The sequence below is a fragment of the Sceloporus occidentalis genome, unplaced genomic scaffold (genome assembly GCF_023333645.1).
Source record: "Sceloporus occidentalis isolate IW3139 unplaced genomic scaffold, rSceOcc1.0.p SCAF_3, whole genome shotgun sequence".
NCBI lineage: Eukaryota > Metazoa > Chordata > Lepidosauria > Squamata > Phrynosomatidae > Sceloporus > Sceloporus occidentalis.
This window is the reverse complement of record NW_028316983.1, coordinates 100,588,985-100,616,742: the sequence shown is the minus strand read 5'-3', so window position 1 is coordinate 100,616,742 and position 27,758 is coordinate 100,588,985. Positions and strand designations below refer to the sequence as shown.

General features: G+C 40.6%; 1 protein-coding gene across 1 annotated transcript; it reads right to left on the bottom strand.

The window, feature by feature from the left end:
* Nucleotides 1-534: 534 nt before the first annotated feature.
* Nucleotides 535-27,758, bottom strand: LOC149316486 (ferric reductase 1-like). Its single transcript, XM_089515647.1, has 16 exons — nucleotides 27,668-27,758; nucleotides 22,891-23,086; nucleotides 20,262-20,398; nucleotides 18,753-18,847; nucleotides 17,695-17,830; nucleotides 14,824-15,003; nucleotides 14,029-14,130; nucleotides 12,346-12,493; nucleotides 10,904-11,020; nucleotides 10,010-10,125; nucleotides 9,465-9,551; nucleotides 8,207-8,304; nucleotides 7,572-7,630; nucleotides 6,193-6,336; nucleotides 2,802-2,863; nucleotides 535-2,252 (listed from the first exon to the last, which is right to left on the bottom strand). Exons 2-16 carry the CDS (start codon nucleotides 23,084-23,086, stop codon nucleotides 2,160-2,162), a joined length of 1,770 nt encoding a protein of 589 aa, XP_089371773.1. The 5' UTR covers nucleotides 27,668-27,758; the 3' UTR covers nucleotides 535-2,159.

The window sequence follows — 27,758 nt, the reverse complement described above, 5'->3', positions numbered from 1 at the left end:
AATGTGGAAGATGGAGCAAGCTTGTTTTCTGCTGCTCCAGAATCAAGAATACAAACTAAAGGATTCAAATCACAAGAAGAGAGATTCCACTTAAACATTACCAAGACCTTATTGGCTACAAGGACTATTCCAACAGTGAAATAGAGTGTCTTGTCCTTCTTTGGAATGAGAGGTTGCATGGGCATCTTTCAGGAATGCTTAGCTGTATTCCTGCATGGCAAGAGGTTGGGCTAAATGGCCATTTGGGTCCCTTCCAAGTCTAAGATTCTGTGACTTGTTGCTGGGCAAATCAGAGTAGCTTCATGTAGATATTGAATCACAGGAATTTAAAGCAACTTTGCAAGCTTTGTACTCATTATAATAATTGATTGGGTTCTTTTGGTGCAAACATATTTGTAGCAGGTACACGAAAGGCCAGCAACTGTTATACATTCAACAGCTACCCCATTTCTCAAATTCTCAAACCATACATTTGCTTGAGGTAAGTACAATGATGCTTTCAGAATAATAACTCCTTTTTTAAAAAAGTCAATGTAATTTACAAACATTTTAATTTAAACAATTTATATTTTTATAACAAGATAAAAGTACTGGAATGCAATGCACAACTATAAAATTTAAGTAGTCTCACCTTTGATTTTTTTGGGGTGTGGCAAGTTGTGAAAGCAATTAGATTTCAATAGGACTGAAATTATCAGTATCTACTGGATCTTTCGGGGACAGGTGATCATGAAATCTTGTGATCTGCATGGCAGTTACATCAACTATATTCATAGCAAATTGACACAAACTGTTTTCTTCCTATGGGAATACTTCCAGTGTTGGGCAAGCAAAGGTCTGCTCCCACAATAAAAATTTCCTGTCTCTAACAAACCCTTACATCCCCCAACCCAGATCCAAAAATCCCCCAATCCTTCTAAGACCAGAGGCTGCAGAAAGAGGAGGAACAGCCCTGTTGCTCGATTTCATTCTAAGGGCAGGCAGACACAACTGGATTCCCCCTACAAAAAACAAAACAAAATATAAACTAATATGAAATACAGGAGTTGGCACTAGTTCTATAGAGTCTTTTGTGCATAAAGCCTACAATTTACATAGTGACTAGTTATCTTTTTTTAAAAAAAAAACCCTCAGGCTGAACAGAGAGGGGGTGGATGGTTTGCTACCATGTGCAAATTTGAAGTTACAAAATAAGAGAAGATGTTCAAATAGTTTCCATCACTCTTAGAATGCTCAGGGTTTTCGTTGTTAACACCTACAACCTGTCAAACTAAAAATCCTAAACTATTTCATCAAAAAAAAATTGAAACACATACGTTCATTCACTTCTCTTCATGTTGTTCCTTTAAGAAGATTCCCCCCCTCCATCAACCATGGGTGGAGGTGGTACCAACAGCTATCTAATACCTATTTGGCTTCCATTCACATAGAGCCCTCTTGCCTCTAAGATTCGCAAATATTTCCAGATTTAACAGTTGTAATACCCGAGGATAAAGGTTCCATAAATCCTAGCACCTTCGTTTCAACTGGAGTCAAAATACAAAAACGGAGCCTCTTGTGAACGTCATTATTCTTCAAGTATAGCTCCATAACATTGTGGCTACAATTATCTGTGCTCAGATGGAGTGAGGCAGAGTATAAACCATCCTTGATCATACAGACTCTAAATATATGGGGTTCCACATTCTCTCACACCGTAATGGTGATCGTCTGTGACAAGACATGCTGGCCCACCATGAACTCAGATCAAGGAGGTGAAGACACAGTTGAACAACAAGTATCCCAGATCAGATACATAGGGAGCCTCAAGCCCAGCTTGTTGAAAGCAATATCCTTTCTTCTAGCCTTCTGGTGCCAGATGAAACTGAATATCAAGAATATGAATATCGACATTGAGATGAGATGGTCAGTCACTGGGATGAGAGAGGCAGGTCCAAATCAGGATTGGGACCTCATGACTCAACATATCTAATTTCATTATCCAATGACTGTGTGGCAGTGAAAATCTAGTTCACACACAATTTCTTAAATTCTGGATTTGTAATAAGAGTTTCATTCAGAGATTGGTCTTTCTGCTGTGAGCATCAGTAAAATATTTTAGTCCCAGAGAGGCAATCCTTTTGCACAAGTTTTTCAGAGCACTAAATTCTTCTTCACAGTCATATTTGTACAATTGCTGTCAGGAAGTTGCTGAGGAATGCAATATTTCCACAAATGTAGATGAATAGCACTGTCTTTTTAAATGTATGGCCCTGGAAAGAGGGAGAAAAACAAAAGTTGAGGGCTCATGCCTGTTTATGAAAACTCACATACCAATTCAGAAAAATCCTGTCTACCAATCCTTTCAAAGTGCACCACAGAGGTGCAAAATCTTCACTTATTTCATTCTCTCATGCAAGAACAAATGGCTTCAAAAGCAATCATAACACTACCCAGTGTAGAAGGAAGTACTACCATAGTATCAAGGGTATGAGCAGAGAAGACTATCAGTCTGAACATAATCCCAATGACTTTTTTGTAAGCACAAGAGGTCATTAACCTGTGCTGCTCCTACTCACTGACAATGATATAGTTCAGTGCTGGCACACGTGGAACTCTCTGGTTTTTGCTGGAATGCAGTTCCGATCATCCCTAGCCAGCATAGCCAATGCTGGAGAATATTAAGGGTTAAAGTCATCAGAGCTTCCACCAGTTTCCTTGGGGAGCTCTTTGAACACTGCTCTGCATTCTGAAAGAATTCATTTGCATTGTCTTCTCTTAGTTCCATGTGTCCCATCTCTTTCATGCACACACATGCTTACCTGTGCTTCTGTGGAGTTAATAGACTGCAAAATTTGTATCCTGTCCTCTTCCACCACTTCAACTACAAGAGACAAGTATTATTAGAGTGATAGGGATGAGAGACATATTTGCTGCCTCATCTTCACTTTCACACATCCCTATCTACCTTCCTTCCAGGTTGCTTACAAGACTCACTTAAAACAGGGGAAGCAAACATGCGGGAGGAGGCCCTCAGATCACATACAGCCCACCCAAGCACCCAGTGCAGCCCCCACACATTCACACACCCCACACAGGGTGTAGAAATGACCGATAAGACACTGTAAAACCTCTGGGGATGGAACTGAAATTAAATAGGAATTTAAATCCTATTTCATTCTTAGTACTGAAAATGAAAACAGAAGGTTTTCTCAAACCTTTAGGTTTGAATAAGGGGTGGGTGCCGACCATTGATATCTGCAGTCTGGAAAGTCTCCAAATTCTCTGAAGATGCCCATCATTGGCTTTTGAACAAACAACTGTTACCCACAGATGATGTTCAACTGCAAGTCCCCTCAGCTTTATCCAGCTCAGCCAATGGTGAAGGATTATGGGAACATTGTGAAGTCAAAGGCTTTCATGGCCGGCATCCTTAGTTTTTTGTGGGGTTTTCAGGCTATGTGGTCATGTTCAAAGAGGATTAGTGTCTGCATGAAATTCTGGACCATGCCAACAACCATCAGGTCAGAATGCACAGGGAAGCCATTGAAATCCATAAACATCTGATTATTTTCAACCAGAAAGAAGAAACCCTTAAAGTGAACAAAATTTGGCTACCAGTCCTGAAGAATAGCAAAATGAGGACTCAGCAAATGCAAATGAGAAACTACCCAAGGTCAGGGGCTTTCCCAGTAGATAATAATCACCAATTAGCAGACACTAATCCTCTTTTGCATATCCTCCCACCCTGAGGACCTGCCGTCAACAACAGAACAATACACAGATTAACATGGAATTTCCTCCAGACCCAGGGTCACACAGTGTATGTGTGTGTGCGTGCGCGCACACGCACACACACACACACACATATACATAGCTCTCTTCTATGCCAACATTCTCTGAAGATGCCAGGCACAGATACTGGTGAAACGTCAGGAATAGACTCTTCTAGAACATGCCCACATAGCCCCAAAACCCCACAAAAAACAAATAATGTGAACAGTTAACCATCATACTTTGGAAGTTGCCCACCCCATCTTTAAAAGGATGCATGTAAAACAACAGGCATTCAACAGAACTAGTCCATTTGAGACACATCTGCTTTATATCAGTGTTACTCAAAGTGGGGGTCCATGGGCCAGTGCCAGTCCACAAGCCACCAGCTGCCAGTCCCTGGAAATTTCCAGCAAATAATCAAAGAATTGTAGCTAATGGACACAAATACAGTACTGGTCCCTGCCATACTGGGGGGGGAGGGGGTGAGTCAAAGATCTTAATGAGCACTGGTTTATATTGTGACACTGAGCTTCTTCTACCAATTCACACCCTACTAACAACCAGGCTTGATTTAAGGCATCCTGTGAAACCAGCACGTTCTCTTTTAAATGGAAGAATGAAGATGTTTGTCTGGCCTCCCCATTCTGGACTATTGTGGCAAAAAAAGGCCCTAAACTGAAGACAACCTAGTAGCGCACAAACATTACAGTCTGTAGGCAACAGGAGAACTGGTGAAGCTATAGAAAAGCAAGGAGAACATAAGGCTTCATATGACAGTTTAGCTAGTGCTCTGTCCTTCAGAACACTACAAAACACAAAACATAGTGCTTTGTACATTGATAACATTTTATACCCTCCATTTTATATTCCCTCCAAGTATAGATAGCAAAAGTCAGGTGCCTGCTGCTACTTGTTGCAAAGAACAGCAATGGAAAAAGAAAGCCCAACATTGGCGTGGTACAGACCGTGCAAAAGCACCATGCTGGCACTGATTTTAGGGTTAGGGACCGCGTAGCAACTGTGCAGTCCCTAACCCTAATACATGCTGGCAGTGCAATAATGGCAGAGTCCCATGTACACAGGCACCGCCATTATGACATAAGGGATGCATAGCATCCGCATGTTGCACCGTGCCAGTTATGTCACGAGTGTGCCATTGGCACACTTGCAACATAACTGTGGTGGCACAAAAAGAACCTGTTTTTTCTGGGTTCTTTTTACTACAGAGTGACAGCACGCGATTTGGGGGTTGTGCCGTCCCTCCCTCCGGAGTAAAAACAGGCGCCTGCAGACCACCGTTTCGCAGTGGTCTGTACTAGGCCATACTTACACTGGATCTGGATGCTGCACTTCTGTGTGCCAGAACAGAAAAATATATTTACCAATTAGGAAGTGCATTACAGATTGTGCTTTCATGAGCCTAGGCTGCCATAACTGCAGCCATTTGCACAGGTTCTTAGCATGGCAGTGCAACATTTGGAAATGAGACATGCTGAGTGACACCCAGTTTCACAGTTCTAGTATGGTTCTTACAATATCTTGCAACCATGCAAATTTCTAAGTCACAAAGATTAATTTTTTTGCTTATATGCACTGTGTTTGGACAACATTTCAACATTCACTTTTTTTTTTTAATTGATGCTCAATGACACCAGCTATCATTTTGCAATTTAAGTTGAAAAATACCAAACAAGATGTTTATTTAGTGGTGGCTGCATATGGGGCGAAATGCAGAAAGTGCATGCTGATTTGTAAACAAATTCATTCACTTTGGTCTAATATGCACTGCAGAAATAATGCAGTTTGACACCGCTTTAACAAACTACAAATCCTAGGACTCCATAGCCCTGAGCCATGGCAGTTAAAGCAGTGTCAAACTGCATTATTTCTGCAGTGCAGATTAGAATGGAAACAAGAAAGTGACTGAAGTAGTTGGCAGTTCTTTCAATGATTGTTGGAAGATCTGATGCAAAGAAAACAAAAGATCAAATCCCCACTTAGCTATGATCTCATCTAGTGGCTCTCTCTATCCATTTTTATCTCTACTGTCCGTTTTGCAACCTTTGGCTCACAAAGAAACTCAACTGGCAGCTCTGATCTCCAAACCTATCTATCTTTTAGCTGCCACAAACTGAAGGAGAGATCAGTTTAGACATTCACTTCACCAACCTCTTCTACCACATGAATATCTAGCACTCCTATGTAAATTGCTGACCAAGTATATGACATTATTTTCTCAAAAAGAGAGAGAGACTGTGCACCTGCAAAATTCACAGCAAATCTCAAGGGCAGAAAATAAGTAGATTAAGACTAACCGGAAGTGGTCTTAAAGTCAACCTCTTTTAAGTACCACAAATAGTTGAAAGATTTATTTTATGTTTTGCTTGTTACAACTGCTTTATTTTCAGTGCAAAACTGAAGTGTAATTCTTTGTACCTTTGCGTACGAGATAGTAGCCATGTATTTCCAGAAGAATATCAGTGCCAACATGCCAAGCTACAAATCCAGTCATTGCATACGTATCCCATGGATCTGGAAGATTGAGAGCTGGCAAGTCCATTCCCAGGAACATTGTCACCACTATGTAAGAATAATACACAGTTTATACACTTATTTTTCTTCAGATAATAACTGAACTTTTGAAAAATAATCAAGGAATTTCACTGACAATAGGTAGTTCTCCTCAATAGATCATTACTGTCAGATATGTAACCACTCCTGTAGAACGTAACAAGGTCCAATACCCTAAATGCATCAGATCCCATCTGATCTTGGAAGCTAAGAAGAGTCAGCCCTGGTTAGTACTTGGATGTGAGACTGCCAACTAATACCAGGTGCTATGGGCTGTATTTCAGAAGAAGGAACTGGCAAAACCATCTTGCCTATTCCTTGCCTAAGAAAATACTATGAAAAATTTATGGGATCACCATAAGCTGACAAGCACATACACAGATAGAATGTATAATGGTTTGAGTAGTGTAGTGGTTTCAGTGCTGGGTTAGGACTCTAGGAGACCATGATTCAAATCCCCAACTTGAGCAAGTCATATTCTCTCATCCTTAGAGGAAGGCAATGGCAAATCTTCTCTGAATAAATCTTGCCAAGCAAACCACATTCAAGAGTTTTCATAAGTCAGAGTCAACCTGAAGGCACATAACAACATAGACGGCTAACCTCCACAAAGTCCTACTTAGCTTCCTCTTTGTGGCATGGAAGTGACCCCGGACTCTCAATGTCTGTCTTAACAATGTATATATATGCATAAACTCTACAAGATTCCACCAAGGAGATATTCTATTGAGAAGGCATTGGCTTAAGTAGAGCCCTGGAGGCAGACAATGTTTCTGACAGGTAAGAACAAACTAGATTATATACAAAGATGCTCATCACCAGAAAGATGGCCATCAGATGACAAACAGGACAAAGTAACTATTCACACAGTATTTTCAATCTATATTGAATCTATATCTATATATCATATAAGAGTTGAGTATAAACCATACTCCCACATCTGAACAGGCTTTTGGTACTAGTAAGATAGTCCAACACCCATACCACTGCACATATAAACAGCATTGACGCATTCTCAGAGGTGATTTTTTTTAAAATCATATATTGATTTTACTTTAAGTTAGTAGGAATCAAGAATGAAGTTTCAACCTCATGTTAAGAACAGGTAGCATAGGACTTTGTTATAGAAGTCACAAACTGTTTTTCTAAAGCCTCACTAAGTGTAACCATTACTGTATTTATTCTCCCTAGCCCTCTTACAAATCCAACATTTTAAGCAACACTAGAATGGGTTAATTGCTTACCAGCAAGTATTCTAGCAGTTGTACCAGTGCTCCAGTGTAACCAGTTGAAGATTTCCCTTCTGATCCCCAAAAGAGAGAAAGATAATCAATGAAGAGTTTTTAACACCATAATTAAAAAGAGGGGAAGGGATTCAGCATTTGAATAAAACATTATTAGGACTGCTGTAAACTGGAGAATTTTTGAACATATGGGGCTTCAGAATTTCTTTTGGGCAGGTCCAACCTTACACATTTTTCCATCTGCAGTGAAGAACAAGATGGTGCCCTCTAATTAACATGCAAATGCAAATCAGATCAGCAGATGAATCTTACTTCAGCACCAGCAACAGAATATTGCCCTCCACCTCTGAAAATAGTCAGTCTAGCCTGGGATAGGGGCCGGCTGGGGTGCAAGAAAGACCATGTGATACACGCAGCTCTGCTTTCTAGTTCTATACCACTACTCACTGATCCACGAGGCAACTGCCTTATCCTGTTTAATGGTAGGGTCAGTCTGGTTTTTAAAATCTGCCCATATCCAGCATTACATGCGTATAGCAATATGATCATTAGCCCACTTCTAAATGGATTCAGAATAATGTCCTCACAATCCCATTAGGAAACCATGGAAAAGTCAATGTACAAATGTGAAGTACCTTGGTGCTTGTGAAGGTGGTCTGAACCCTGCCATGAGGGGCTGAACGATTGCCAGTGCCATCACTGTGCAGCCAAGATAAGGATGAAAACCTGCTTGCTATGCAAAAGGTAACTTCAGTTATAAAAACAGACATTTAGCAATGTGATTATTTACTATAATTCTATACATGATAGTGGATAGATAGTTGTTGCTACTTCTTCTCTTAGGAAGAGAAGCCCTCAAACTCCCTAAAACATACACAATGTTTAATACAACATGCTAAAAATAATTGTGGCTATACTACTATATCATGGAGCAAATTTCAGAAGTTTAGAGACAATGGGATGCCCATCTTCTTCCATCGCCACCCAACTTGTGTTTACTGGCTTAGAATGACAATGGAATACAGGCCTTTCTTACCAGGTTCAAATTTTGTACTTGATAAAACCTATTGCTTTTCTGAACAATTCCCTATTTTACAGAACATTTTTGCTTTCAGTAAACATGGCAAGGGTCTATGTAACTCAGGTTCCTTTTGTTTCCATTGCTTAGTCCAACTGTTGTCATCTGTACATCATCTGTGTTGTCTTGAGCCTTTTATCTATGTACTGACACATATTAATCTGTGATGAGTGTATCTTTCCTGCTCTAAGGAAACCGAGTATAACAGGTAATGTCTTAGGCCTAACTTGTGTGTCACAGTGAAGTATTAAGGTCTGGCTTCCAAATACACAATTAAGAGTGGCTGGAAGATTTTCTATTGAAAAATAATTAACATATAGTTTCTCAGGCTTTCACCATATTAAGGCACTGTGTTCTAGAGAGAATTTAATATAACTTAGCATTAACACTTGTGTCCAATTTTCTGGCCTATCACAGAGCTGGGATAGAAAATAATGTTCCTGATCATTTTCTCACTATCAGATGAAGATTAAGATCTTCACTGGCAATGAAGTTTAAGCAGGAAAAATTACTTTTTCCATATATATCTACCGGTATGCAGCCCAGCTTGCTCCCAACACTTTCAGCAAGGAACATCAATCTGATTCCAATCTTTGTTCTCTCATATCCAAACAAAATTCTGTCTGTACTATCAAACAACACAGTTGTGGTGGGGATAAAACTAAGCAGACTTAGCACTGCACAGAAGCTTACAAATTTCTTTTGTTGAGGCCTTCCCCCCCCCCCCCAGTACTATAACAGAATAATGTAAATATTTATAACAACGTTCATTTTAAGCAATATTAATATTCAAAAACTTGAGCAATGCCACTTACTTCACTCCAACCTCCACGATACAAAAAAGGAAGAACAAAAGATGCACTCGTAAGAAACACAGTTGTCATCATTAGCACTCGATGGACCTATTGTTAACATTGGATTTTTAAAAGAAAAACAGCTTAATTTCAGCAGAAGCCGCAAACAAGGTTTCATACAAGTTCTAATATCAAGACACATCAAGCAAAAAACCAATCTATTCAGCATTTAACTGGGATGTAAGCACTTATGGATTCACAAAAACTCTTCCAGGAATTCAAGCATATACACCTATAAGTCATTTAAAAAAACCCAATGAGCATGTCTAGGCAAAAAACTTGTTGCATTAGAACTGAAGAGGTTTTATGCCACTGTTGAGTTGTTTTTTCCTTAGCAGATTTTCTGTGGTAAGATCAGAGACAAAAAAAAAATAGTGTTAGAAAAAAGGTAGATAGGTTACAAGTGGAAGATAACATAACCACAGCATCTCCTGTAGGAAGTAATGGCATGATAAAAATCTTACCCAAATGCACCCACTGCCCTAGCTTGTTTTTTTTTCTCCCACCTGAAACCAGATCTCTTCTCCAAACAGCAACAAACTTGGCCAGACAGGCTTGAAGAATCGGGCAATGATCACACCAATGCTAGCTGTAGTCATCCATGCAACAAACATTAATGCACCTGAGTGGAAAGCAAAAGACAAGTGTAACTGATGTTTAGACTGCAGTGCTGAATAGCCATGACAAGCCTCAGACATTCAAAGAATATCAAGTTGCTCAAACTTTTGGCTTTCATCACTAGCTGCAAGTTTGAGAGACAGACCGGCCATAGCGTCCTAAGGAAGTGTTCTCTAATCTACACTCTTTCTTCATCTGAGAAGGAGCAGGTACACAAGAAACACAAGTATTTAGGGCAGCAATAGAGGGTGTTTTCTGAAAGGGATTTTCACCAGCATGTGCTCCACCACTACCACTCCAAGTTTTCCTAGAATGCTTTGGAGCCCAGGGCAACCCCAAAGGATAGATCATTCCCCCTTCCTCATTCTATGTGCAGAAGCAGATGGAAGGACAGTGGAATGTTGCTTCAGCACTGATGATGGAATAGTGTCATCCACAACACCTGAAGCCTGTAGGCCAATTTAGGAGGTCAAGGCTACACTGTACAGCAGTATCTTCCATCACAATGACACGATTCAGAGATTGCATCTGCCAAGATTATTATTTCTGCTGAATGGGAGGCTAGCTCTGCAGGAAGCAAGCCCCTTCCTCTGAAGAAACCAAATACAGAACAAAACCTTCAGGTTCTGAGATGAGTCTATGAAAACTCATTTATTATTTAAAATGCCAAAGGGACCTAATCAAAAAGACTACTTCTCAACCAACATAAATTAATCCTGTTCTTGCACACGTGCATGCAAAGAGAGAGAGAGAGAGAGAGAACTGTAAGCCATTGTACTTGCCATGAATTTTAATAAGGAATGGGGAGCGGGATCCTCCAATATCCTTTGGTGGCCCTGAAACATTGTATTTGCCATTTGTGATAAGAGGCTGCCGGTGGTGTTGATGGATTATACTTCCTGTACAAGAGAAGCAGTTGATTTATAAATTACTTTCAACAGAGAAAGAATGGGGAATATTACTTGTTTTCGGTTAACAGCTTTGATTCAGAGATTGTCAGTCCCCCTAAGCTGACCAGATTCTTTCTGCAGTTCTAATTTTTCAGTTCAGAATCTCACCTATGCTCTGGTACCATATGTTCAACACATCTTAAAACTGCTTTCAATCTTCCTTGAAAAGGGCAAAATGAAGTATGAATATTAAAGCTGAACCATCGGACTTGGTCCAAGTAACAAGAAGATCAAAACCCTGATAATGCAAAATCTGCTAGTAGATTCCCTTGTCCGTTCCAGCCATTAGTTGGCAATGGAATTATACTCCCATATGTTTGAAACAGAGAAGTGAAAATTACTTGTGGATTTGGATTTGTTTCAGTTTAATTTATAGAACAATGCCATTGTTTAAGAGACCAGAATAATTTCCAAGAACACTTTCAGAAATTTACAAGCCACATACTGAATGGATAACAGCATTTCTCATTTGTCCAACTACCAGGTAGCCAGGTTCTCACATTACAACTTCTGAAACTCAAAAACAAAACAAAACAATGTTGGTTCACACCTGTGATACACTGATTTCTAGCAGTGAAGGGACCAACATCCTTTGGATGGGGTGCTCCTCCCACTTTTTAGAATGCCCCCTAGGTGAAACTACCCCCAGTAAGGCCATCCGATGTTACAGCAGAAAAACAGTCTCAGAAGAACTTTTTTCAATGATGAAGAAGACGAATCATAGAAGAAGAACCATAGATACAAGCGAGAAAGGGAAGGAGAAAGCAACTTCTATAACTATTTACTTATGATTTATATCTCCATGTCATCCTTCACTGCTGGAAATGAACCTATCACATGTAAGAACCAACACTGCTTTCCCCAACAGTAAAGGGAGGAACGTTCTTTGGATAAGTACTACCAAAGCTTGCAGTCAATGATGTCAATAGTGTTGGCATCCCAGGGGTTCTATTGTTCCACTACATGCTGCAGCACCTGCTGATTAAAGTAAGCCTTGGTTCTGGCAGAGGCATCTAGCTGACTGCTGCGCAGACATGGAAGGAGACTTCCAAATAGATTAATATGCTTTTTCAGCCCCTAACTCTAGCAAAGCCACACCAGATGAGAAACAATGGACACTATACTTTCTGCTGTCATTTTCTTCCTCACTGAAAAATAGGACTTTTAACAAGATCCTATGGGCCCTGGCACACTGACCAGAGAACACATGTATCTAACACAAGCGTCCATAAGCAATGAAGAAATCTTAAACCTTTTTTATTCCCAGATTTTACCTTCACTGACTTCACCATCTACCAGAAATATGTAGTAGTATGCATCTAGATTAAGCCTCCTTTTAAAAGCAGGGAGATTAATTCTTCTTCGGAAAGAACACTGAATAAGGCCATCAGCCACTCTCCATGATTTGTCTTCGAGAGGATCCTGAGAAATATGCAGTACAAATTTAGGACTGGTGCTTCAAAAGTGAAACGATCACAAATAAGGACTTTCATATAATTCATGGTGTCATGTTTTTATCAAATCAGAATGTAATCATCCACAGAAATAAGCTTCATCCAAATAAAGGATTCATTCTAAAGAAACAGCTACAATTATGTCTGCAACATTAGGAGTGTGTGTGTAGCATTTTGGGTTTTGAACTAGGATTCTGGGAGGCAAGGGTTCAAATCTCCACTTGGAAATGGAAACCCAGTGAGTGACCTTGGGTAAGTCACATTCTCTCAGCCTCAAAAGAAGTAAATGGCAAATTAGTCTTCCCTATGAGACCTTTCTGATCTGTGGAGTCTCTCCCAAAACCATAACATAGCATCCCTATACTGCAGAAAGAGTGAAAAAGAAAATTATGCAATACATAGTTGGTATGTAGCGTCTTATCCTGTTTTAGAGGAATAGAATAGTTTCTTAGGATCACTGTACCTATCATGTCCAGAACTATGTTTTATGAGGTACATTTTGGAAAACACAGAAAGAATCCAGAAATTAATTGGAGTTTGCTGCCACTCAGTACATAGGGTCTTTGTTTATGTTTATCTCCCCTTGAGTGTCAAGAAATATATAAGAATATTTGTTAACTTTCCTACACAGAGGTTTAGGGTGATAAAATTCTGAGACAAAAAACTGCATCCACACTGCAGAAATAATAGAGTTTGACACCGCTTTAACTGCTATGGCTCAATGCTATGAAATTCTGAGAACTGTAATTTTGTGAGATATTTTCTGTCAGAGCTCTGGTGCCACAATAAACTACAATTCCCAGAATTCCATAACATTGAGCCATGGCAGTTAAAGTGGTGTCAAACTGGATTATTTCTGCAGTGTGGATACAGCCAAAATAAAAAACATCCAAGGGTATTTGTAGAAAGAACACTTATTTTGATATACTTGCTCTCTTTAGAGCAGATGCAAGGAATGTGTAGCTCTCTAGATGCTGGTGGACTACTACTGCTATTATCCTGAACTGACACAGTAAATGGAAAGTTATTATGAGAGCTGCAGTTCATTAATATCTGCTTGAATCACACAGGAGTTTATCAAACGGGAGGAATTTCTCTTAAATTCGAATAAAAAGAAAGTGGGGCCAGAACGCATTCACTTAAAGTCGCTAGTTTCACGCAATTACATGAATACGCATTGCATTCAAACTGGCTCCCCACTGCCCGAAAATAGCATGCCATTGCCTAAATTTGCATGTGGCAATCTATCACGCAATAACGTGAAACCACATGATTGCATTCGGACTGACTTCCCCTTGCCCAAATTTGTGTGTAGTGGGTTATCATGCAATAACATTAAACCCCATGATTGCGTTCAGATTGCCATTGGATTATACTTCCAATTCCCCTTGTCTGATAAACTCCACAGTCTCTCCTCTGGTTTAAATACATTGGATAAAGGACTTCATAGCAAGAGCATGATCAATTTAGTCATAATTTTTAAGACACATGGAACTATAATACCTCTGAATCAAACTCTGGATAGGCCCGTCCCACCAGAGAGGCTGTTTTGATGTCAACATGATGATCATCACTAATGCAGAGATATGCATCATCACCACCACCCTACAAATAAAGTCAAAATATAATTGGACTGCATTTCCAGGTTGTCCTCTCCTCCACAGGCCATTATAACACAGCCGAAACAAATACAGTTGAGAAAGCACATGTCAAAGCTGAATAGGATAACTTCATCCAAGAATACATTCAGTGAAGTTCCCATTTAATAACCACAGTGTTATCACAGACATTACACCCAGCTTTAATACATAAGTAGTGTGTGGCCATAAACTCAGGCACAGTAGGAAACATCGCCTAGAGAAATAAACTCTGAATATCTGAACCATCACCATTCCAGTTATTAAAATAAACACTGATTATGCCATTTCTCATTCTAAATATCCATTCACTCATATAAAGACAACACTGCACTTAATGCAGTTGGATGCTCACACTTTCACACCACTAGCATATGGAGGAGAATGTCCCAGTTTTCTTGCAACACTTGTAATATTGAAATTTTACTGATAATTTATTCTTAAGGTTTAAAAAAGAATTGGAATTATGCAGCCCTCCAGATGTCATTGCACTGCAACTCCCAGCATTCCTCCCCTGTTAGCTATACAGGCTAGGGCTGGTGAGAATTGAAATCCCAGAACATCTGGAGAATACTAGAATTCGCATGGCTGGACAAGAAAACCATGCAGTTTTATCCAGATCGGGAAGAGGATTTGACTGCAAAATAAGAATGTTACTAACCATCCACTGATCATGAGACAATGCAAATGCGACATAGCCTTCACTAGGGCCACTCATTTCAACCAAAACTGAGTCGTCATCTCGTTTGAAGGAGAGAAAGAAGCAACTGTTGGCTTGAGGATCACAGTTTGAAGGGTTTCTCACACAAAACTTGTTGTTTCCACAGTCTGAAGCATTGAACTAAGGAGACAAGAAGCCACATTATATTACTTTGCAGGTCACTGTCTGAGAAAGAGATTATTTTCAGAATGCCAGTGAGCACAATTTGCAGGATTTAATAGAAGGTATATGCATACAACCACAAATTTCTACCAACCAATTACAGTTCATTTTTTTTCTGGCCATTATTAACATGCAAGCCTCAAACCCGCAATCTTGTTTGAACTTGACAGCACAGCGTTACTAGTCTATAATTTTGGATACACACAACAGTCCCACTCTTGTCTTACTCGGGCACTTAATGGCTGATCGTTCAAAACTTTGCATATACAGGAGTATAATTAAAGGCTTTCTAAATCACCGCAAAGTGTTCCAGATAATTACAGAAACTCCATTAAAGCTTAAGGGGGAGGGGGACCCACAGGGACTCCTTTTTCTTTAAGATGAACATAGTTCTATTACCTGTACAATTATAAATATAGAAAAGCTAATAGTACTATATATAATCATCTAAGTCTAGAAATTTTAAACAAAAAATTAACCCAAAAACCTGGGTTGACTTCTCCACAGGTCAAAGTAAGTACTGTACCTTAATTCTTTTTTTTTAAAGGAACCATTTCCTTTTCTGAGTAGAGTGCTTAGTCCCTCCTGAAAGAACCTAAAAGAAGCCCCTCTATTCTCTCCACCACAGCAACACATCTGGGCAAGAAAATGGTGGTGGTGACAGCACCTCCTTGGTGCTTCCCGTCAAACATTGAGAGAACAAACATCTGAATGTTTTGCCTGTGCCTAGTGTCCACACATAGCACAGCCACCATTTACATAGCTCCCTACTCATCAAACCAGCCTTTAGAGTGAGCACAAACCCGTTATGTCTGCTTAAATGTTGTACATCATTTTCCTTTGCTTCATCCTTTACATCCTTTCCTACATGCCCCTAAGTTTTACCCTTGACTTATAGACAGGTCATATCAAAATCCATAATTCTGGCACCAAGACCCATCCTCGACTTATACACAAGGTTGACTTATATGGTAATAAGCATTATGAAATATTTCCCTGACTTTGAGCATGCAACAAGATGCCCATCTTAGTTTTAGAAATGGCAAGCATTACAGGCAATGCTTAGAGACTTAAAGGTATCCTTAGATCTAATCTGTAGCTCCTAACCTAAAAAAGTCAACAGAAAGGAATAAAATCAGAAGATTAACTCTCAGCAGTTTTCATGAAGAGAGTTAAATACTGTACACTATTTTTCTTGTTTTTGAAAAAGACTTGGAGGAACTTCCTGACAGTAAGGGCTGTTCCCTCAGAGTGTAGTGGAGTCTTTTTCCTTGGAGGTCTTTAAACAGAGGCTGGATGGACAGTCAGGGATGCTTTGATTGAAATTTCCTGCATGGCAGGGGGTTGGACTGGATGGCCCTTGCAGTCTCGTCCAACTCTATGATTCTATGGCCTGTTACAGACAGCCAAAATAAAGCTGCTTCGAGTCACAGTGGAGGTATGGTGTTTCAATGATGCATGCATCCTAAGAGTCCAGAAGTCACACCAAAGCCATGCTCCAGCCCTAAGGACTGGAGTGTGGCTTTGGTGTGACTTCTGGACTCTTAGGACGCATGCATCATTGAAACACCATACCTCCACTGTGACTCGAAGCAGCTTTATTTTGGCTGTCTGTAACAAGCCAATAATTCTATACTTCTGCTCTTATTTTGGCCATTTAACAGAAAAGAAAACGGAGTTTAAGATCACCCATATCTCAACTTAAAATTGGAAATCATGAAAAAAGAAACCTCAGTACAAGCTTTTCCTCTGAACTAATATGGAATGCATATGACCAAATGTGGCATGATTTGGTCTCATTGCAGGCTCAGCATATGGCTGCCAAGAGAAAATGCAGAGCCTGCTCTAAGTTCTAGCCTAGTGTCATACTTGCTAGAAATTTACAGGACTAATCCCAGTAAGCACCAAGATCCAGGTAGATGTCTGAGGTATATTTAAAAGCCACATGGTTGTGGTAGCAAATTTACAACTAATGTATGGGTGTGCCCCCGTATAAATCAACAGCCACTAAAGGCAAAGTATATTGTTAGGACAGGAGTTTAGAATGAGATCAAAGTTTCCAATAACATTTACACATGGGGGTGGACAAGGGGATAGATAGATGTATGATGGAGGCCACATATCTTTTGGGCCTGCAATCTTCATTAGAATGTCCTTGAGTCAGGATCCTACAGCAGCACACTTCTTGTGTAATGTTCTGTTATATCAATAGTGTTTCTTTCTCCCTACTGGAGCATGGAGGAGATGATGGTAGCCGTGGCAGTAGCAGAAGACTGTCAACTGGAAAGCACCCCCAGAAACCAAGCAGACAAGAAACAGGCACTCAGAATCAGCAGCCTTCACCTCCTGTCACCACTGCCTTTTCCCACCTTTCCTTGCCACTGCCTTTATCTCCAATTTCCCTTCATCAATGCAATTACATTGCCAGAGGTACAGACAATGCATGGGAAACATGCTGCCCTCCAGACATTGGTGGGCTGTAACTCCCAGCAGCCCAAACAAAGATAGCCAGTGATAAGGAAGTATGGGAATTGCAATCCAACAAAACTTGGAGAGCCATGCAGCTCCCATCTCTGGTACAGGATCCTAACCTTGAGGTCACATTAGATTAAAATACAACACAGTTGTTATGGACGCCATGCTACTTACTGACTGGGTTAGATGACGAACAGGATGTGATGTTGGAATGGTCACAGTTGTTGTCAAGATAGGTGTATCAGGCTGGGAAATCACAGGGCCAGGAATTTTTACCCAAAAGATGTGGTATTTTTCTACAACTGTGGCTCTGAATACAAGATTAAAAGTCATGCATTTAAATGTTTGAACTCCCAAGCCTTCTGTACAGTCCAGCATAGATGCTTTAAGCCTAATTCATGTATTACTTACGTACAAGGTACTAATCTTAGACTCGATGCTCGTCCTGTATGTAAGTGCATCCAAGCTTTCTGATATGGGGGAACCCCATATTTTCCCCCCAATTGCCAGGGACTGGTACTTTATCTGTACCCATTGGCTACAATCATTTTCTTTCTTTCCTAGAAACACTTGTGCACCAATTTCCCCCCCCCCAATTGCCAGGGACTGGTATTTTATCTGTACCCATTGGCTACAATCATTTTCTTTCTTTCCTAGAAACACTTGTGCATCAGTCCCACTACTGCTTTAGTTTTTGCACATATAGGCCCAGAACAGACAAGCCGAATGCATGTGCTGGCACTGATTTTAGGGTTAGGGACCGTGCACCAACCGCATGGTCCCTAACCCTAGCACAGCACGGCGGCATAGTAATGGTGGTGTCCCATCCATACGGGCACCGCTGTTTTGACATAAGTGACACGCGGCATCCGCAGGTCGCTGCACATTGCTTATGTAATGATGCAGCATTGGTGCATTCATTACGTCCGCCCAGCGGCACAAAAAGAACCCATTTTTTTCTGGGTTCTTTTTACTCCGGATGGACACCGCGTGGTCTGGCAGCTGCAGTGTCCCTCTGGAGGGAAAAAGGCCACCAGCAGGCCGCCTTTTGGGGGCAGATACTTGCACAAGGCTTAAGAAAAAAGTGCATTCAAAATGCAGACAACTCCAAAGTTTACTTCACAAGAGCACTGAAAATGTGTATATCATTTTAAAAGAGATCATCATGAGAAAATCCAACCAGGAGAATTAAACAATGGATTATATTTACATATAAGCTTATGCATACTTACAAAAATTGTATTCTTTTGGGTGCATCTCTTGGAGAAATCCAGTAGGCATCTAGATGGGTTTTCTTCGATTTACTTGTGTGACTGACAGCTGACTTCTACAACATATAAAAATCCCATTACACGGCAAAACTGCATAAGGTACTCCCATGCATCATCTTTCATCATCACCTGATACAAACCACATTAATACTGGGCTTATATCAAAGTCTTGTGAACATCACACCTGAATATGATCAGAGAAAATACAGAATGGAACATATAGCATTACATTAGCATATAAAAAGCTGACAAAGACAAGTAATAGACAAATGCATCCAAACTTGTCTAACCTTACTGTAAAGTGGCGCCAGCTTAGACAATGTAAACTTGTCAAGTAGGGAAATACCTACTAATCAGACAGCACCCAAAAAAGTAACTCAGCTGTATACTTGACCAGTTACTCTTCTGACGTTATGGACCACAATTCCCACCTGCTGGTTTTGCTGGTGGGGGCTTGTGAGAGTTGTAGTCCATTAAAAGGTGGAAGGTACCTAGATACCTATTCCATTATAGGAAGGACAAAATAGAGTACTACTATTTAAACTTTACTTGAATAAAGAGAATCTAAAACCCTAAAGACACCAGATCCCATCTGATCTTGGAAGCTAATCAGGGGAAGCCCTGGTTAGTACTTAGAGACTGCCAATTAATATCAGGTGCTGCAGGCTATATTTCAGAGGAAAGGACAGGCAAAACCATCTCTGAGAATTCCTTGCCCATGAAACCCCTATGAAATCCATGGAGTCACCATAAATCAACAGGTGACTTGAAGGCATGTTTGTTGTTGTATGCCTTCAAACCATTTCTGACTTATGGTTACCTAAGGCAATCCTATCACAGGGTTTTCTGGAGTTTACAGTGTGTAATTTGCCCATGGTCACCCAGTGGATTTCCATGGTCAAACAGGGAAATCAAACCCTGATCTCCACAGGCATAAGCCAACACTCAAACCACTACACGATACTGGCTCACTTTGAAGGCATATCTGCACACACAAACCTACTTCACTGCTGATTAATTACAATGCCAAATTGGTATCAGTACTTGCATAAATACATTTATAACTTGTTCAGTCAGCCCTTGGTATCTGCTGGGGTTTGGTTCCAGGATCCCCCATAGAGACCAAAAATAATGGATGCTCAAGTCCCATTACATAAAATGGCCTCATTAATGGGGTTCCCTTATATAAAATGGCAAAATCAAGATTTACTTTTGAGGATTTTTAAAAAATACTTTCAAGCCATCAACGGTTGAATTCATGGATGCAAAATCTGTGGATACAGCCAACTGTATAAATGCATTGTGAATGTGTGCATTATTTTAAAATAGCATATTTACAAAATCATCAATATGGTCCCTCCTCTCCCCCCATACTCTGACAGTGGTGTCAATGTGTCTTCCTGCAGCTTTAGTTTGAGCTGAGAAAGAGTGAAACAAGCCAGATTCCTTACTGCCATCAAGGTCCCTTACCTTTACACGCCCACAGGTGAGCAGTTGAGATCTTTTCTTGTCAGCCAGCGCAAAAGAGCCAATGGCAGCACCTCCCACATTCTCAGCATTGCGGGCTTGTAGAAAAAAACCTTCAAATGGAGGCCCAAACAAACTAACTATAATGAGGAGAGGGTGAAAAAAGATAGAGATTAAGCCCAAATTATTGTGGCAGCATTAACACATTTCTAACCAAATGCATGCTCTGGAGCTCCTTACCACCTTTCTGGAAACTGGTGAGACCCTTTTTATTCCAGCAGGCCTTTGAGAACTGTTGTTGTTTTGGGGTGTGTTTTGTTTGTTTTAGGGGAAACAGATCTTGTATAATGTGCTAGGCCATGATTTGTTATTGCTGTTGGTTTATGTTTTTAACTAATTATAATTTTATAATTGTTTAATTGCTTTTTATCTTATATTTGCTGTGCATTTTTAATTATATTTTATGTTTAAATTATGTTTAATTATGTTTTAACGGTGTAACTATTTTAACTGTTATTGTGTTTTATTATTATGTAATGGTGGGGGGATGTAAGGGAATAGTATAATGTGACTATTGTTTGTATTTTGTATTTTTATTCTATGTTGTAATATTGTTAATTGTTTTATTATCATTTCTGTTGTAATCTGCCTTTATTCCTCTGGGAAAAGGTGAAGTATACATAAATTATATTATAATTATTATTATGTTTGTTTTAAATGTTATAAAGTACCTTGAGACCCAAACTGGGAAAAAGGCAGGATATACATAAATATAATGCTATATATCTATAAATATATCTCCTGTAGTTCTCTCTCTCATATATATATATTGCTAAGTAGCCAGAACTGGCTATTCTAAAACTTATCCATGAATAGGATTGTGAAGTCAGAATTATCCCATACCCTGTAATTTCAAAGTCAAAACATGAGTTCTAGGAATAAACTTTATGGTTTCACAGGGGTAAACCCCAGCGATATCATCAAGCGTAATACCTTAAGTATTAACTACAGAGGCATAAGAGTATGCTATTCCAATCAAAAACAGAAAATCTAATAAATAAGGGAAAAACATATACAGTTGTCCCTTCCGATTCACAGGGGATCCATTCTGGACCCCTCCACAAATCAGAAAAACCACAAATATTGGAGCCCCATTGTTTTTAATGGCTGCATGCTCCTGTGTGGTCTCGCGCACCCACCATTTTGTCAGAAGAAATTAAAATGGGAAGTCAGTGAATCTAGAGGAACAGTGACTGCACACACATTGTAAGGTAATGCTTTTACCTGAGGACTGGAAAAGAGAGGTTAAACTGAAAGTCAAGACCAAGCCAGGGATGTGGTGGCTTAGTGGTTAAGACACCAATTCTGACGATAGGAAGGTCGGCAGTGCAAGGCCCGAGTGCTGCATGATGGGATGAGCTCTTGTCACTAGTCCCAGCTTCTGCCATCCTAGCAGTTTGAAAGCATGCAAATACAAGTAGATAAATAGGTACCACTTTGGTGGGGAGGTAACAGCATTCAATGCAGTCGTGCTGGCCACATGACCACCAGAGCAGTCTTCAGACAATGCTGGCTCTTCGGCTTAGTAACGGAGATGAGCATGGCTCCTTACAGTCAGTTATGACTAAACATTCATGTCAAGGGACTACTTTTACCTTTTTCACCCTGAGATCTGGGAACTCTATCCATGACCAAGATTTCTTGGGAGTTTGCAGAAGAACAGCAGGGTTCACCTACTATAGCAAAAACGAAGTCCTGGGGCATCTTTAAAACTCCACTAATGGACAGTGTGTATAAAAGCTTATAACACAGCATATTTGTTGGTGGTCTTCTTTTCTTCTACTACTTCTTTCTTACATTGTCATAAGATGCTTTGTGACCTATAGCAGTACAACAGTTTATTCTCTGGCTTAACTGGCTCTGATGCTTGAAGCAAACTTCTCATTCACTTTCATGACCTTCTCCCCACCTCCAAAATACTGCCTGGCTGATCTAATTAGGACTGCTGGAAATTTTAATACAGAATTGTGTCCAGGGAGAGTTCTTAATGGGATGTTTGCTTTGAAATACTTTTTAATGGTTTTATATTTTCTCACTTACTATTTTCAATGATTTTACATTTTTGACTAGTCTATTAATGTGGTGTTTCAAAATTGCACCATGTTGTTGTCGCTGTTGTTTTTAATCAAATTTGGTGAGCTGCCTTGGATCCAGTTTGGGAGAAAACTGGCATGTAAAATAAAAAGTAAAAATAAAATTGTGATCCAAAAATATTTGAAGGGACATAGTTGACCACTACTGATAAATAATAATAATAATAATACGTTTTATTTATAGACCGCTATTCCGCAATGATCATAGCGGTGTACAGTAAAAATTGCAATACAAAATTAGCCCCTACCCACCCCCTCTAAATGATCTAAACAAGGGAGGGAATCATGAGGCTCTCCTTATGTTGATGTACTGTAACACCCAGCATTTCTCATTATTGGTGATCCAACAAGATTTGGAGGAATATGAATATGCCATCCACTCCAGGGAGTGCCCAGAATTTTTTAATATTATTCAATTATCTATAGGAGTGCCATTTCTGTCCTCATCACAAACAGCAGAAGGGAAACAAAGATGGTACCTTTCACATGATCGCCTGGCTTAAACTGTGTCACATTTACTTCAATGGTGTGCTTAGGAAATTTTTGAGGTGGGTGCCCATGGAGTGGTATCATACTATTGCATGATTCTGTGACTTTTCCATTTGGGTAACCAGTTGATAGGCCAGAAAAGCAAAAGAGCATCCAAGCAATGAAAGCCATGCTGGGAGATTCCATCTGCCAAAAAAGAATATTGAAAATCAGACTTAATAAATTTCCTTATTTTAAAGGTTTCTGGAAATAACAAGACTTGTGAGTGCTCTAACGGGTTGTTCCCACTTAAGATTTGAAACGATTTAAAATACAACGTTTTTAATAAAATTGATTCAAAATAACACTGTTCTTATCCCGCTATCCGATTCGCTTTGTTCATCGTTCCCATCTGTTTGTTTAAATCGAAGTTTTTACCTGCAAGCGTTCCTACTTGGCATGAAATTGGTGTTTAAATAAAGCGATTCTTCTCCTCCATACCTTATTTGGAGCTGTCAATCAATAGTACGTCAGAATGACGTAACGTTAATCCGGAATATTTGGAAGCGATTTATCTTTTGGCATCGTTTCCATTTCATTGACAGCCAGGGAGAATCCCTTCAGAGAGCACAGAGATCAATGAAGAAGGAGGCTTCTGGCAAAAAGCGAAGCTCTTTCCAGAGGAACTATGGGATAGGTTTTGGAGGGCAGCATCCTTTCTCCCAAGACAGCCAGGGAGAATCCCTTCAGAGAGCACAGAGATCAATGAAGGAGGCTGCTGGCAAAAAGCGAAGCTCTTTCCAGAGGAACTATGGGATAGGTTTTGGAGGGCAGCATCCTTTCTCCCAAGACAGCCAGGGAGAATCCCTTCAGAGAGCACAGAGATCAATGGGGGAGGCTTCTGGCAAAGTGAAGCTCTTTCCAGAGGAACTATGGGATAGGTTTTGGAGGGCAGCATCCTGTCTCCCAATACAGCCAGGGAGAATCCCTTCAGAGAGCCCAGAGATCAATGAAGGAGGCTGCTGGAAAAGCAGGGAGGGAGCACTCTTCCCAAAGATTCTCTTTCCAGGGTTGGAGGAGAAGGCAGATTCCATTTGAGAAATGGAGGGAGAAAGGCTCTATCCCCCCCCCCCCCATTGATCAGAGCCCTTCCTTGCCTGGGCGAGATCAGATGCCTCCTCGCGAGGAGCCTTCCCTTCCCTGCCTGGGTGAGATCAGATGCCTCCTCGCGAGGAGCCTTCCCTTCCCTGCCTGGGCGAGATCAGATGCCTCCTCGCGAGGAGCCTTCCCTTCCCTGCCTGGGTGAGATCAGATGCCTCCTCACGAGGAGCCTTCCCTTCCCTGCCTGGGTGAGATCAGATGCCTCCTCACGAGGAGCCTTCCCTTCCCTGTCTGGGCGAGATCAGTGCCCAAGCGGGCAGGGAATGTCTCCTCGCGAGGAGCCATCCCTTCCCTGCCTCTCCTCCGTTAGAAATGGGCTCTCCCCACACAGAGGGGAGGTTGCAATCCACCGGGGGAAGCCTTGAGCAGCCGGGACTTCAAGTGTTTAAAGCGCTGAAGAGATTAAGCGCCTGTAAACCATTAAAATAAAAAATAAAAATAATCCTTATCTCTTATTGAAAGACCACAGCGGACAAAGGGGTGAGGGAAGCAAAAATGGCGACAGCCAGACGGATGGGGACAGAAAGGGCAACTCCCCCAAGGACAGCCCCATCGCACTCCGCTCCTCCCATTCATCTAACGCAATTTCAAAGGCTGTCGTTCCTATTTAAATGCTCCGGTTCCTAAATCGAATCAATGGAAAAACGTAGGTCAGACCCTAGTGTTTTTTTAACAAGCGTTAAATGAGGAAAACTCGAATCAAAATTTTATTCCGCTCTACAATTCGATTTGTAGTGGAGACGATTGCGGGTTGCTCTAGAACCGTTCTAGGTTTAAATCGGATCCTAATAGGAACGCCACTCCTTGGATTCGATTCAGAACGCGGGGTTTCACCTAGTGAGAACAACCCCTAAATTTCTAGAGTATTTTTCTACACAAGCCACAGGGTGATTCACTGGAATCTTTACAGTGGTGGAGGGATACAAAGTTATGAACCCATCCCCTTTTAAAGAAGAGTCCAAGTCTCTGTGACCTTCCAGATGTTGTTGAATTCCAATTCCCATAAGTCCTAGATGCCTGACCAGTGGTGAGACAAGGTGGACAATATATAGCATGATCATCAGGAGATCCCGAACAAATGGATCTCAGAGAAATGCAAGCCTGGCCCCTAAGCGGAACCAAACTGAGTCTTTCATACCTGATTGAAACATATGATGCAAGATGACACATTACATAGAAAAAGACAATAATGCTAGGTTAAGTTAAGGCAACAGGGGAGGAACACTGATTTACATGTAAATAGAGTCATTTAAGGAAGCAAATCCCTGAGTTTTCAAGGCCTTAGCACAGCTGTTAATAACAGGGTATCTTAGAGCCTGTACAGACAGGCCAAAATAAAGCTGCTTTGGGTCACTTTGGAGGTATGCTGTTTCAATGACACATGCATCTTAAGAGGCCAGAAGCTGCGCCAAAGCTGCATTCCAGTCCTTAGGACTAGAGTGTGGCTTTGGCATGGCTTCTAGCTTCTTAGGACGCATGCATCATTTAAACAGTATACCTCCAAAGTGATCCGAAGCAACTTTATTTTGGCCTGTCTGTACGGGCTCTTAAAGAACTATCATTCATAGGGTCACCATAAGCCAAAGCTGACTTAGTGGCAATTAACGCTAACAAGAAAGTCTATTTCATAGTGGTTGCATTTTCTTTCCTGTTGTCATTGAGCAGTGATCGAACTCTCCTATACATTTTACCTTCCATTATTATTTTTGGATTACAATATTTTTATTATATGCCATAGCCCAGGGATGCTAATCATATGGCCTTCCAAATGGTGCTGGACTGCAAGTCCCAACACATTAGCCAGTGCAGCCAAAGATGAAGAATGCTAGCAGCATTAAACCACATCTGGAGGAAGCATGACTCCTACCCTTGCCTTAGCCAAAGGAAATTCTGGTCCTATGCCTGCTTGATAGATAATCCATTATTAACACAGCCACCAAGAAACTATGGCGGGATACATACCGCCATATAGTACGTATTGTATATGTACTAGGGTTAGGATGGGGCGGTGCTTCCGCACCCCTCTAACCCTAGTACATATACAATACGTACAAGATGGCGGCGCCCCTTCCACATGGGCGCCACCATCTTTACGTACTGGACGCATAGCGTCCAGACGTGTCGCAGCACCTATGATGTCGCGAATGCGCCAGTGGCGCCTCGCGACATCATAGAGGCGCCGCAAAAAGAAGCTCCAAAATGGAGCTTCTTTTTTGCTCCGCGCGGGAGCCGCGCAGTTTGGCTGCTGCAGCTCCCGCGCGGAGCAAATGGCGCCGGCGGGGAAGCGCTGCAAAGCGGCGGTTTGTATCCCGCCTATGTCAGCACAACAGTTGAACCCTACAGAGTTAGAAATACTCCACCTCTATTTGTAATGATATATATTTTAGATGACGATTTAGTCAATGTATTGTGTTAGTATCAGTGCTACTGTTTTATTGAGTGTATTTTATATGATATTGTAATTCTTAATATTGTAATGCTGTTTTTATTGTTGTAATCCCACCTCAATCCACAGGGAGAGGCAGGAAATATAAATTATTATTATTATTATTATTATTATTAAATGTAATGAGAATTTCCTGTAGTTAACACTACTTTACTTAGTAACTACTGGAATTTTCCTTTTCAAAGCATAGGCAAGTTTTTATTATACCTTTACTTAGCATGGCAGCAAATTTCTTCATTATCAAAGACATTTTAGTTGCAATGCTGCTTCAGACTACAGTTTGCTGTTGCCACATGCTGATCCATTCAGGTTACAGCCATCCACATTTTGAATGCTGTTTTCTTGACCTGCTTCCATAACCTGTTATCTATGCCAAGTCACTTGCCAATGGAACAAGTTAGGAGTGGCACTTGCAAACCCTTTTATCCTAGCTCCTCTCACTGCTGTTGCAAAGGTACATACATAATGTTAGCACACTTTAAATCCAACACAAGCATATCACTGGGACAACACGTAAAATAGTCCTGTGCATGTATATGTGCCTTCAAGTTGCCTGCCAACTTATGGTGACTTCATGAACTTTGCAGGATTTTATTAGGCAAGGAATACGAATGGTTTTGCCAGTTCCTTCCTCTGAAATATATAGCACTTGTATGTTAGCAGCTGCCAGCTGGTATGTTAGCAGTCTCCACATTCTAACCAAGGCTGACCATGATTAGCTTCCAAAGTCAGACAGGATCTGGTGCCTTTAGGGTTGCTTCTATATAAATGAAATGGGCACATTCTTGGAAAGAAAAAGAACAGGAACAAAAAGTGCAGAACATTAGCAGAATCAAACAGTATGAGGCAAGGAGGGAGATTTAGATCAGAAAGAACTCCAAGCTAAGTAGAAAATAAGCAACAACAGCTGACCAGGAGATACAACCACAGGCTGGGAAAACATGAGGTACTTTTCAGAGTATCATGTGGACTTCACTCTACCCCACTTCCATGACTGCATGCATCCAGTAACCAGAACTATGCAAAATATATATTCATTGTAGAAAATTCAATATTGCAGTCTGCATGGATTCACAATCTATTGAGAGCAGGTCTGCTGCCACACACCTAAAGAATACTGTACACATTCCTAAGCCTGGTCACATTATCCTACCCATCAAGAACAATTGTGAAGGACAAACCTGAGGAAACACCAATAAGCCAGGTCCCTTGGTCTAAGAGTGTCAAAGGAACAGTAGAATGTTGATTCAAAAATTAAAGAAATTGTCCAGA